Source organism: Sapajus apella, unplaced genomic scaffold (assembly GCF_009761245.1).
Source record: "Sapajus apella isolate SASKATOON/1434 unplaced genomic scaffold, GSC_monkey_1.0 scaffold4, whole genome shotgun sequence".
Lineage (NCBI taxonomy): Eukaryota > Metazoa > Chordata > Mammalia > Primates > Cebidae > Sapajus > Sapajus apella.
In genome coordinates, this window is record NW_022436944.1 from 8124858 (window position 1) to 8136859 (window position 12002).

Here is a 12002-nt window from a genome sequence, read left to right on the forward strand (position 1 = left end):
TGATGCCTAATTAACCTTTAATTCTGTTCTTACCTTAATGCTGAAACCACTTTATAATGAGCTCTGTTGGGCCAGATCTAGTAGTTGTCAAAGCATATTCTAGGAACTGAAATACCATTAGCATCACCTGAGCTCTTGTTAGAAATCCACATTTTTAGAGGCTATCCCAATCTTACCGAAACAGAAACCCTGGAGATGGCAGCCACCAATCTGGTTTTTAACCTTCCAGGTTATTCAAATGCATTCTGAAGTTTGCGAACCATTTCCTCGGGCATTTCAGAACTAGACCTCGTCAGAGATCCAGCTGGGATCACTGTGATAGGCCAGGGTCTATCTAGAATGGTCAACTAGAAATAGCAGGAGTTTACAGCTAGACAGGGCTGGAATCCAACTAGGGTTCTAGCACCTGTTAGTTGTGTGGGGTGTTGAGCAAATTACTTCACTTCTTTGAACCTTACATTCCTCAAACAGAAAATGGAAATGCCTGCCTTTAAAGGTTGCCATGCACAGTGAAGTATATATAGCACCATGGTAATTAGAAGTGCCAGCTCTAGTGTCATACCCAGTTCAAATGGCAGCTACTATGTGATCTTGGGCAAATTACTAAACTTCTTTGTATTTCAATTTTCTCATCTGTAAAGTGAGTATACTCAACTCATAGGGTGGTTGTGAGGATTCAATGGGTTAACATATATATATATATTGCTTAAAAGACTGACTGCCAGGCCGGGCGTGGTGTCTCACACCTGTAATCCTAGCGCTCTGTGAGGCTGAGGCAGGTGGATTATTTGAGGTCAGGAGTTCGAAACCAGCCTTGCCAACATGGTGAAACCCTGTCTCTACTAAAAATACAAAAATTAGCTGGTTATGGTGGCTCCTGCCTGTAATCCCAGCTACTCGGGAGGCTGAGGCAGGAGGCAAATCACCTGAACCTGGGAGGTGGAGGTTGCAGTGAGCCAAAATATTGCCACTCCATTCCAGCCTGGGCAACAGAGCGAGACTTCATCTCAAAAAAACAACTGACTGCCACATAAATGCTTAATTACTATTACCTGCCTATAATGGCAGAAATACAAATAACAATAATAATAATAATAAAATACTTTACATAGATAAAACACCTAGAACTAGAATACAGTAGGTGCTCCATATTTGGTAACAACTGTCATCACTGTCATAGAAATTTTTCCCTTAAAGTATAAGGTTATAAAAGGTTCCAATACATGGGCATTGCCTCATACTTTCACATATTCTCTACATTCTAATGTCTTGTATCCCCTCTGAATAACCTGTGTGGATTATATCAATAACAATTTCCTTGTTTTGATAGTGTACTACAGTTATACAAGATGATACCATTGGGAGAGGCTGAGTAAAGGACATATGGGATCCCTTGGTACATTTTTTTTGGAATTCCTGTGAATCTGTAATTAGTTTAAAATAAAAAGTTTAAACAACAAAAAAAGGGAGCTTGCCTAAAATGAAAACTATTGGGCCTGGAGGCTGGGCCCATAATTCTGTTTTTCTCCAATTAAATAGTTAAAACTAAGTATATATTAAAAAAAAAAAAAAAAAAAAAAAGGCTGGGCACAGTGGCTCATGCCTGTAATCCCAGCAGTTTGAGAGGCCAAGGCAGGTGGATCACCTGAGTTCAGGAGTTCAAGACCAACCTAACTAACATGGTGAAACCCTGTCTCTACTAAAAAATACAAAAAAAAAGTAGCCAGGCATAACTGGGCTCAGTGGCTCACGCCTGTAATCCCAGCACTTTGGGAGGCCAAGGCAGGCAGATCATGAGGTCAGGAGTTTGAGACCAGCTTGGCCAACATAGTGAAACCCCATCTCTACTAAAAATACAAAAATTACCCGGGTGTGGTGGCACATGCCTGTAGTCCCAGCTACTTGGAAGACTGAGGCGGGAGAATCTCTTGAACCCAGGAGGTGGAGGTTGAAGTGAGCTGAGACCACGCCATTGCACTGCAGCCTGGGTGACAGAGTGAGATTCTATCTCAAAAAAAAACAATTAGCCAGACGTGGTGACACATGCCGTAGTCCCAGCTACTTGGGAGGCTGAGGCAGGAGAATTGCTTGAACCTGGCAGATGGAGGTTACAGTGAGCCGAGATCACGCCATTGCATTCTAGCCTGGGCAACAAGAATGAAACTGTCTCAAAAAAAAAAAAAAAAAGAAAAAAAAAAAAGAAAACTAAGCTAGAGAAAAATTGGATGACTCATCTCTCTAAATCAAATTATCAAATTAACATCAGTGGTTGCATAAGGTGTGGCTCACGCCTGTAATACTAGCACTTTGGGAGGCTGAGGCAGGCAGAATCACTTGAGGTCAGGAGTTCGAAACCAGCCTGGCCAACACGGTGAAACCCTGCCTCCAACAAAAATACAAAAAAGTTAGCCAGGCGTGGTGGCAGGCGCCTGTAATCCCATCTACTCAGGAGGCTGAGACAGGAGAATCACTTGAACCTGAGAGACAGAGGTTGCAGTGAGCAGAGATCACACCACTGCACTCCAGCCTGGGCAACAGATTAAGACTCCGTCTCACACACACAAAAAAATAAATAATATCAATGTGTAGCCTTTTAATTCATTATCTTTTACCAGGGGCTTCAGTCAAAATTGTCTGCCTATCACAGCAGAAATACAAGTAACAATAATAATAATAATAATAAAGCACTTTAAATAGATAAAACACCTAGACCTAAAATATGGTAGGTGCTCAATATTTGGTAACAATTGTCCCAAGAGGCTCCCCAAGTTATAAGTCAGAAAAGTCTGGCAATGAAAATGAATGAAGTCCCTATTACCTGATCAACTTTGTTCTCCAGAGAAAATAAAGGTATATTACCAAAGGCTCAAATATTTTTATCTCAAAAAAGCAGCAGCCCAACTGTAACAAAACAATTATATTTTAGTAAGATTTAGCAACATATGGAATTCCTGAGGCCGGGTGCAGTGGCTCACGCCTGTAATCCCAGCACTTTGGGAGGCCAAGGCAGATGGATTACAAGGTCAGGAGTTCAAGACAAGCCTGACCAACATAGTGAAACCCGTCTCTACTAAAAATACAAAAATTAGCCAGGCATGGTACCAAATGCCTGTAATCCCAGCTATTTGGGAGGCTGAGGCAGCAGAACTGCTTGAACCCAGGAGGCAGAGGTTGCAGTGAGCTGAGATTGCGCCACTACACTCCAGCCTGGGCAACAGAGTGAGACCCTGTCTCAAAAAGAAAAAGAAAATCCTTCTTTTTTCAGCCAATATCACCCAGACTTTTGCTCCAGAAATCAAACATAATCTAAGGTATTCCCACAAACAGTAACAGAAACCATAGGATACATATTATAAAGAAAGATTCCATAATCCAGTTTAATGCATAGATCATGAGAATAGTCTAAACTAATTAATTAACAATTATTTTTGAGATTGCATTTGATTAACCAAAATCCTGTGTAAGTCTTCACAAATGTCTGTTTCAGAACAGAGAGGGTTTCTTTATTCAGAAAGTGACTGTAAGAGAATTTTATGGCACACTGAAAGCAAATATCTCCATAGTATTTTAGACTTTCCCAATTCCAAGAGTCATTACAAGTCAAGATATCATTACCTAACACCAAATAGCCTGTTGGAAAACAGGTCTCAGATACAGAATAGGTTTTCTGGTGTTTGGTTATAACAGCTATACTTCACATACACAAAAAAAGCATCTTTGTTAAATAGTCTGTATTAATTATATACTAAATGTTTGTGTTCCCCCAAAATTTATGTTGAAATCTTAACCCCCAATATGATGGCATTAAGGGCGAGGTTTTAGGGAGGTAATTAGGTCATGAGGATGAAGCCCTCAAAAATGGGATTAGTGCCCATATAAGAGAAATGAGAACTTGCTCTCTGGCTACTATCCAACATACAAGGATACAATGAGTAGATAGCCATCTCCAAACCAGGAAGTGAGTTCTCACCAGATACCAGATCTGCCTTAATAATGGACCCCACATCCTCCCTAACTATGAGAAGTAAATGTTTATTGTTTAAGCCACTCAGTTAGTGGTAATTTATTATAACAGCCCAAATCAATATTGAAATGTTTACTAATAATTCTGCATTTTATTACTTCCTTAGTTCAGCAAGTTAAATTGAAATCTCCTAACCAGTTAGATCTACCATATCTTGCTATTTCAGTTACCAATCAGCATGTAGAGCTATTACCAACTCCCTGAAGGACTTCTTTGCCCATTTGATCTATCTGGGAAGAACCAGGAAGTACAGACAATAAACATGTAAACTTGGCAAATGAGTAGTGACAATTTCAAGTAATAAATTAAGCCAATAGACTATCTAAGAATTATAATTCAGGATAATTGTTTAACAAAGTGTGTCATAATTACTTTTAAATACGTAGGGGGTTTTGCCCTGAAATGTATGTCTGATTTATTCCCTAAACTTTCACCTCAGAATGAGCATGATACCAAATCAAGAATTTATATAAATAGAAGGAACTCAATAAACTAGATGCGATAACAACTGAATCTATGTTTTGTTTTGTTTTGTTTTTTCTGGCAGAGCTAGCTGAGGTTTTATTTTGGACCAAAAAAAAAAGGCAATTGAATTGTTTTGTAGCTGGAGGCATGGGTAAGGGGGGTTGCCAGGCAGTAAACTCCACTGAGGGTGGGCTGAGGGCTAGGGCTGAGCATCAGGTGGGTCTCCCATTCTCTGTGCTCCCCTGCACAGTGGCCTCCCTCCTGGTGTCTGAGGCAGCCATAGAAGGGGCAAGCTGGAAGCAGCTGCTGCAGCTGTTCACTTGGGCAGGATGTCAGAGGACTAGGACACCAGCTTCCCATCGGGGGCCTCAATACTCTTCACAACCATGGCCCTGGTGGAACTGGTGAGGCTGAAAGAGCTGGAGCCCAAGCCATAGCTGAGGCCGGGGTTTGTGAGGCCTCCATAGGCCGAGCTCAGACCACCTGCATAGCCGCTGGTGGTCTTCGTATGGATACTCATGTTCTGCATCCCAGACTCCAGCTGGCTCTCCTCGCCCTCCAGCAGCTTCCTGTAAGTGGTGATCTTGATGTCCAGGGCCAGCTTGATGGTCATCAGCTCCTGGTACTCACACAGCTGCCACGCCATGTCCTGCTTGGCTGGCTGCAGAGTGGGCTCCAGCTTGGACAGCTCGATGTTGGCATCCTTAATGGCCAGCTCCCCATGCTGCTCGGCATTGGCAATGGTGGCCTTCATGGAACCCCTCTGGCCTTTGAGGTCCTCAATCTCAACCAGCTGATGTTCTGGAGATCTCAGTCTTTGTATGCTGCAGGACATACCCATGCTTCCCAGCTAGCTTCAAGTCTGCAGCTCCTCATACTGGATCTGGTACATGCTCTCAGCATCAGCCCAGCGGTGGACGGCAATCTCCTTGTACTGCACCTTGACCTCAGCGATGATGCTGTCCATGTCCAGGGAGCAGCTGTTGTCCATGGACAGCACCACAGACATGCCTGAGATCTGGGACTGCAGCTCCCTGCTCTCCTTTTCATACAGACGCCTGAGGAAGTTGATCTCATTGGTCAGCCCTTCCAGGAGAGGCTCCAGGTCTACCTTGTTCGTGTAAGCTTCATCCACATCCTTCTTGATAAGGACAGATTCATTCTCCATCTCTGTACTCTTACTGATCTCATCCTCATACTTGTTCCTGAAGTCCTCCACCAGCGCCTGCATGTTGCCAAGCTCCACCTCCAGCTTCAGCTTCTCCTGGCCCAGTCTCCAGCTGCCACCTAAGGTTGTTGATGTAGCTCTCGAACATGTTCCATGTTGCTCTGAGCCGTCTTCTGCTGCTGCAGGAGGCTCCACTTGGTCTCCAGCATCTTGTTCTGCTGCTCCAGGAACCATACTTTGTCTATGAAGGAGGAAACTTGTTGAGAGTCTTCATCTACTCCTTCTCCTGGATGCACACAGCCTGGATGCTGGGGTCCACCTCCAGGTTAAGGGGGCTCAGCAGGCTCTAGCTGACCATGATGGCAGTGATGCCACCCAAGCTGCTGGGCCCACCATAGCCTCTGCCCAGGCCACCCCAGAAGCTGCTGCTGCCCACTCAGAAGCTTCCAGGAGCAGATGCAGGCACTGGGCCTGCTCATGTAGGAGCCACTGATGAAGGCCCAGGGGCCAGAGGTGGACATCTTGTAGGACTTCTGGGTCACCCTAATGGACATGGGGGAGGCAGGAATGGAGGCAGGCGGGCTGAACCAGGCAGACATTCCAGAAGGAGGGGAGAAGCTGCTTCTTGGTCTCAATCCACATTTTTTATCAAGAGGTATTAGCTTATTTTTCAATTTAAGTGGAGGCCTGCGGCATTTCTATAATACTTAAAGGCATTTTTTGCCGATTTTCCTGTTATATGTCTTCATGTCTCCAGCTTCATGTATACTTCTTTAGGGGTATACACTCTTACATTTGACAAATAGTCCCTGAGTATTTATGTGCCAAGTACTATTAGGTGCTGGGTATACAGTAGTGAACAAAACAAGTATGGTTCTTGACTTCAGAGAGCTTACTGTCTAGGGAGGAATGCAGATTTTAGATAAACAAATAAAATTATAAATTGCAGTTATTTCCTATTTATATTGCCTCTCTCTCAGTTGGTAACTAATCGCAACCCTTTTCCAGGAGTCTTCTGTCTGTAGCTGGAGACATGAAGACATATAACAGATACTTCTATAAACTTCATCATGAAAGCTACCATGAAATTTATTCCAAGAAATACAAAATATTCATCTATTGATATGTTGACAAGATAACTTTTATTCATAAGGTGGGAATTCACTGGTAATTTGTTTTCTTGAACACTGCTTATGATAAAATCTATGATGGCACATAATACACACATATTCCAGCTTTTCAAGAGAATTTTCTTATCCTAAACTCATTTTGAAAAACATTAGTGCTCTGGTTTGCAAATACAATGTTACTTCAATTAAATGAGTCTTTGAGGAATAACAGTTTCGAATGGAATGTCATCATTTGTATTTAAGATCTGTACTGAATTTATATTCAAGTCAACCTTCAGTGTGAGTTATTTCCAGGCACAGCTTGTTTGCCACAGCCCAGCTGATGGCATATAAAGTACTGATGACTTTAAAGTTTCCACTCTGCTTCCTAAGTTTTTACCTTCCTTTCCCCCACTACAATATCCTCTCCAAAGTGATTCCTAAAGTACTCCAGCTCTTTTCATTGCCTCTCCCCCAAAGGAAACTCAGTTGTTTATATCTGTTAAACCCACTGACTTCTTCCATTTTAATTTTTTTTAATCCCCTCTTTAGGCTTAAAAAGTGTTTCCTTAAGGAACATCTACATTTTAAACATTTATCTCTGCACGTTGTTCTACTTAATACTAGAAAGGACCGGGAGTCAAAGATTCTGAAGGAGTTTGTATCAGGGTGTCTTCTCCCTATCTCGCCAAGTTTAAACACACCCAATGCCTCGATTCCTTGCTTCCGACCCGAGTAGCTTCTTTACATCTCCCTGTACATTTGAGGTGTTATTCGTTGATATTTAAATATATTTTAAAATAATTTTCCATTTCTGTCTTCTGAAATTTTTGAATACGTTCTTTCGTATTTCGTGTCATTTTCTGCCTCTGCTAATGATGTCCCTGGTATCCTTGGAGTGCATTTCCTTTTTCAATAGTCACAACATTCCCTGTGAGCTGCCACGGGCCCCGCGCTCCAGAAGTTCATACTTCGTGGTCGAGCAGCTTCTTTAACTTTCTAAGACGAATTATCTAGGACGTGCTATTGTCCCAGGATCACCAGCTCTGCTAAATTCCTACCTGCTGCGGGCGCTTAGTCAGAGAAGATGAATCAGATTCGTCTAATGGGCCCCTTTCCTTTTCCACCCACTGTGCCTGTTGCTTTCCGCTGATCCCAGCAGGTCCCGGCCCCCAGACCCCGCCCAGGACGGCAGGGAGCCCCTGTCCGGGAGCGAAGCTGCGAGTGTTCGACTCAGGAGAGAGCGAAGCTCAGATCTCTCTGCAAAGCGGAGAGAGCAAGGAGTGCCCAGGAAGTCAGGGAACGCCCGGGAAGAAAAGAGCGTTACTTTAACGCGGCGTCGACCCTGGATCCCTGGCATCTAGGGCTGCCTGGCCACGTGGATCAAAACAACTCGCCCTACCGCGTTCCCGGGTCTCTCCTTCCCCTTGCCGTTTTCCCCTAAAGTCTACTTCTCCGTCGCTTCCTCCCTGCCTCTCCGGAGGCACGTGGTCCTTCCCGGCCTGCCCCCTCCACACCCCTCCCGGCCAGGAGCCGGCTCCTCCTAGCGTCGTTTGCTTCCCCTTTCCGTTCGCTCTTTCCGCCCCGGCTCTCCATCGCCCCTTCTGATTGGCCGAACGCACCGGAGCCTGGTTGGCCAATGGGCGAGCTGGGCTGGAGGCAATGGGCGTGGCCGCAGCGCCGGGGCCCTCAGAGCGAGGCTTCCTCCCCCTCTCAGCCGGCAGCACATTCCGCCGCCGTTGCCGCCGCCCGGCCCCACAGTTGTCTTTGCCCGAGCTGCAGTCGCGCTAGGGTTAGGGCGGGGGGGCGGGCGGGGACAAGAGAAGGCCGCGGCGGAGGCAGGTGAGAGGAGGAAGGAAGCGGCAGCGCGGTGGGCACAGCAGCTCAGGCGGCGGCCCGGTTCCTGGGAGTGTCGGTGCAGCGCGGTGGTTGGGGCGGATCCCGCGGGGCCCGGGCGGGGGAAGGAGTCACCGGCCCGGCCATGGCGGACAACGAGAAACTGGACAACCAACGGCTCAAGAATTTCAAGAACAAAGGCCGCGACTTGGAGGTAAACTCGGGGACGACGCCGGAGGGGTGGGGGCCGTGGGCCTGGGGCCGGTCTCCGCCGGGACCCCGCGTGTGGGGAGTAGGGACGGGAGCCGCCTCCGGGCCTCGGGGAATGGCGCTGGGGGCCGGCCCGTCCGTGACGCTTCTGCTAACGCGCCGGGAAGTTTATGTTGGGCCTGCTCCGCCTCTGCCTGGAAGCGAGGTGCCCGGGTACGGCCGTCGCGGCCTAGGCCTGCCCGGCGGAGCCGGCCCGGCGCGGGTGCGAGGGGCCGGGCCGGGCCGCGCAGCTGGGAGGCCGGGCGCGGCGCGGCGCGTGCGGAGGAGGCGTGCGTGTGCGGCCGGCGCTGCCCCAGCCGGGCCGTGGCCCCCTCCCCGGCAGCGGCGGAGATTCCTGCTCTCTCTAGGGCATCGACGTCTGGCGCCGCGGGAAGGAGGGCAGTGGGGGTGGGAGGGTGAGCGTGTGGCTACCGAGTGGGGCTCTGAACTTCCTCAGCGAGGCCAGAGGCGTCTCCACTTAAAGGCATTTTTTCTGGTCTTCCCGACTCCCGCTTTACCCCTGCCTCCCCCCAATATCCAAACTGCAGGAGTCAACTTCTCCGTTGAAAAAAACACCCCCGGCGTGAGAGGCCATCCTGGTGATGCTTACAGTGCCTTCCAGCGGCCTGTGTTTTACTCTGGATATAGCTGATTCAAGATGTGGCTCACGGTGTGCCCTCTTCCAGGCAAAGGATACCCCTTATTTCAGCTTGTCCACAAATCTCTTTACCCCCTCCTGAGAGGAGACCACCAGCTGCATTCTTACATATAAAGTCCAAAGGGTTATACAAAGCTGTCATCCTCTAGTCTACAGTATCCTTTCCCTCCACCTGCTGGTGGTGGTAGTGGGGGATGGGGTGGGCTAAGGAATGGCACCATCACGTTTGATTATTTAAAAAGGAAAAAAAAGCTTCATTGTTTTAGATACAGCTGCTCCCGAGATTCTCAGTCTACGTAAGGTGTATGTGTTAAACACACATGCACACAAGCATACCCACACACCCCACTGAAATTTTTGATAGAAGACTTCTTCCCTTCAGCTTTAAGAATTTAGGTAAATAGATTTTTTTTTTTTTTTAAACTTCCTTTCTGCATCTTAATCACGAGTTTAGCTTTTAGGGAAAGTGGTCAAGCAGTATTTTTTTATGCTGTTCCTCGGTACGTTTTCGTAGTGAAATCTTTAACTTCCCATGGCATGTTTCTCAACATGAGCATTTGCTTGACTAAGATATTTTTTGGGCTTTTCACAAACCTGTTAATATTACCTTGAAAGTAATTGATGCTATTTTAGTGGATTTCATAATTTGAGGGACTACTAAGTGTCCAGGGCTGCTAATTCTGTGATTCTGTTAAGGTTAACATTATTGTTGTGATCCCTTTTTTTTTAATGCAAAAGTATAACTTTTTTATTGAGATAATTCGCATGCTATAAAAATGAGCTTAAATAAGTTATTTTCAGTAAATTTACTTGGTTATGAAAGAATGTGGTGAATATGTTTTCTGTTAATATGCATATTAGAATGAGAAAAAATCACAAATGATGAAACTAAAAAACTGATAAGTACCACAAAATTATAGAATCCAGAAAAATAGCAATTAGGTGCTAGGCAGTTCCCTACAACCCTTTTTTCTTCTACATTTCTGGCTTCATTTTTTAGCAACTTCACTGGGATGTAATTCGCATACGATAAAATTCACCCACCTTACGTGGCTTTTTAGCGTATTCATATAGTTTTGCAACCATCACCACAATCTTAGAACATTATCACCACCCCAAAAAGAAACCTGTGCTCATTAACAGTCAGTCTCCAATTCCCAACGACCCCAGCCCAAGGCAACCAGTTTCTGTCTTTTTATACTTGCCTATCCTGGACATTGTATATAAATGGGATTGTACAATTGTAACTGGCTTCTTTCAGATAATGTAATGTTTTCAAGCTGTATCCATGTTGTAACAAGTATGTATCAGTGTTTCATTCCTCCTTATGGCCGAATGATCCTCCAGCTCATGGATATACCGCATTTTACTTATCCATTCATCAGTTAATGGACATTTTCATTGTTTCCAGTTTTTTAGCTATTTTACATGATACTGCTAAGAACATTTTTGTATGGACGTGTGTTTTATTTCTCTAGGCTATATACCTAGGAATAGAATTGCTAGATCATATGGAAACTTACGTTCAACCTTTTATGGAATTGCTAGGCTTTCTGAAATTATCCTTATTTTTTAAATTGATGTTTCCTCTTACCGCGTATCTATCAGCACTTTAGTCAAGATCAGATTAAGTGCCGAGTCTGTATTACACGAATATTGTGATGTGTGACTTTAAAAAAAATAAGTATATATTGACATTAGCCAGGTTTGTTTTGTTTGTTTGTTTTTTAGAAATTCATAGTGCCTTATGGTTGTCCTCCGGTGACTTTGAAATCCTTGTGTTAACATAAGGAGTAGGAATATTTTCACTTTTCCACCTAAGGAAATAACATATGACTCTGATGGAAAGTCCTACATTGTCCACACTGTGACTTACTCAAAATCACGTACACTTTTAATGAGATAGAAGCATCCTTTTTTATACTTGGAGAGCACTACAGTGCTCTATTTTGTGTATTTGTTACTTACATATATGCCTGTATCTCTCTAAACACCACCCTTTAGGTATGGTTACTACACTGTGTTAGGTAATATGTGTAGAATACAGCAAATTCTAAGAAAATAATTGCTTTTTGATTTAGATCTGATGATGGCATCTATTCCATGGGAGGTCTTTGGAAAGAAGTACGGACCAGTGCTGTCCAATGAATTTAACTTAATCATTGCAACATCTAATTTGTGTAAAATAATTGACATGTTTTATATTATTTCTTTTATACTTCAAAATCCATAATTTTACAGTTATGGCATACCTCCACTTGGACTAGCTACATTTCAAGTGATTAATAGCCACATGTGGCTAGGGGCTACCTCATTGGAACAGCCCATGTACAGAGAACAGCATTTAGGGAGAGGTAATTGTAGCATATTTTGATCTAACAGTTTATTTGATTAGAAATGATGAAGAGTACAAAGTCCTAGAGTTTAGTTTAATCTGATCACTAACTTTGTATATGACCTTGGGGAAAATCACTTAGTCTTATGGTTCTTTCA

At 44.6% G+C, this 12002-nt stretch overlaps 1 protein-coding gene and 1 pseudogene across 3 annotated transcripts in view; one reads left to right on the forward strand and one right to left on the reverse strand.

Moving 5' to 3' along the window:
* Positions 1-3350: 3350 nt before the first annotated feature.
* On the reverse strand, positions 3351-7917 carry LOC116539175 (annotated as a pseudogene). Its single transcript, XR_004263938.1, has 2 exons — positions 7828-7917; positions 3351-6556 (listed from the first exon to the last, which is right to left on the reverse strand). The product of XR_004263938.1 is annotated as a keratin, type II cytoskeletal 8 pseudogene (transcript).
* A 528-nt stretch (positions 7918-8445) lies between these two features.
* Positions 8446-12002, forward strand: part of KPNA4 (karyopherin subunit alpha 4) — a 66092-nt gene continuing 62535 nt past the window's right edge. The window contains exons 1-2 of one of the 2 annotated variants that reach the window (XM_032261865.1): positions 8463-8816; positions 9400-9521. In XM_032261865.1, coding sequence (XP_032117756.1) covers positions 9510-9521 — 12 coding nt within the window. In that variant the 5' untranslated portion in view covers positions 8463-8816; positions 9400-9509. Of the gene's footprint in view, positions 8817-9399; positions 9522-12002 lie in introns of both variants that reach the window. The other variant, XM_032261860.1, reaches the window with a different exon arrangement.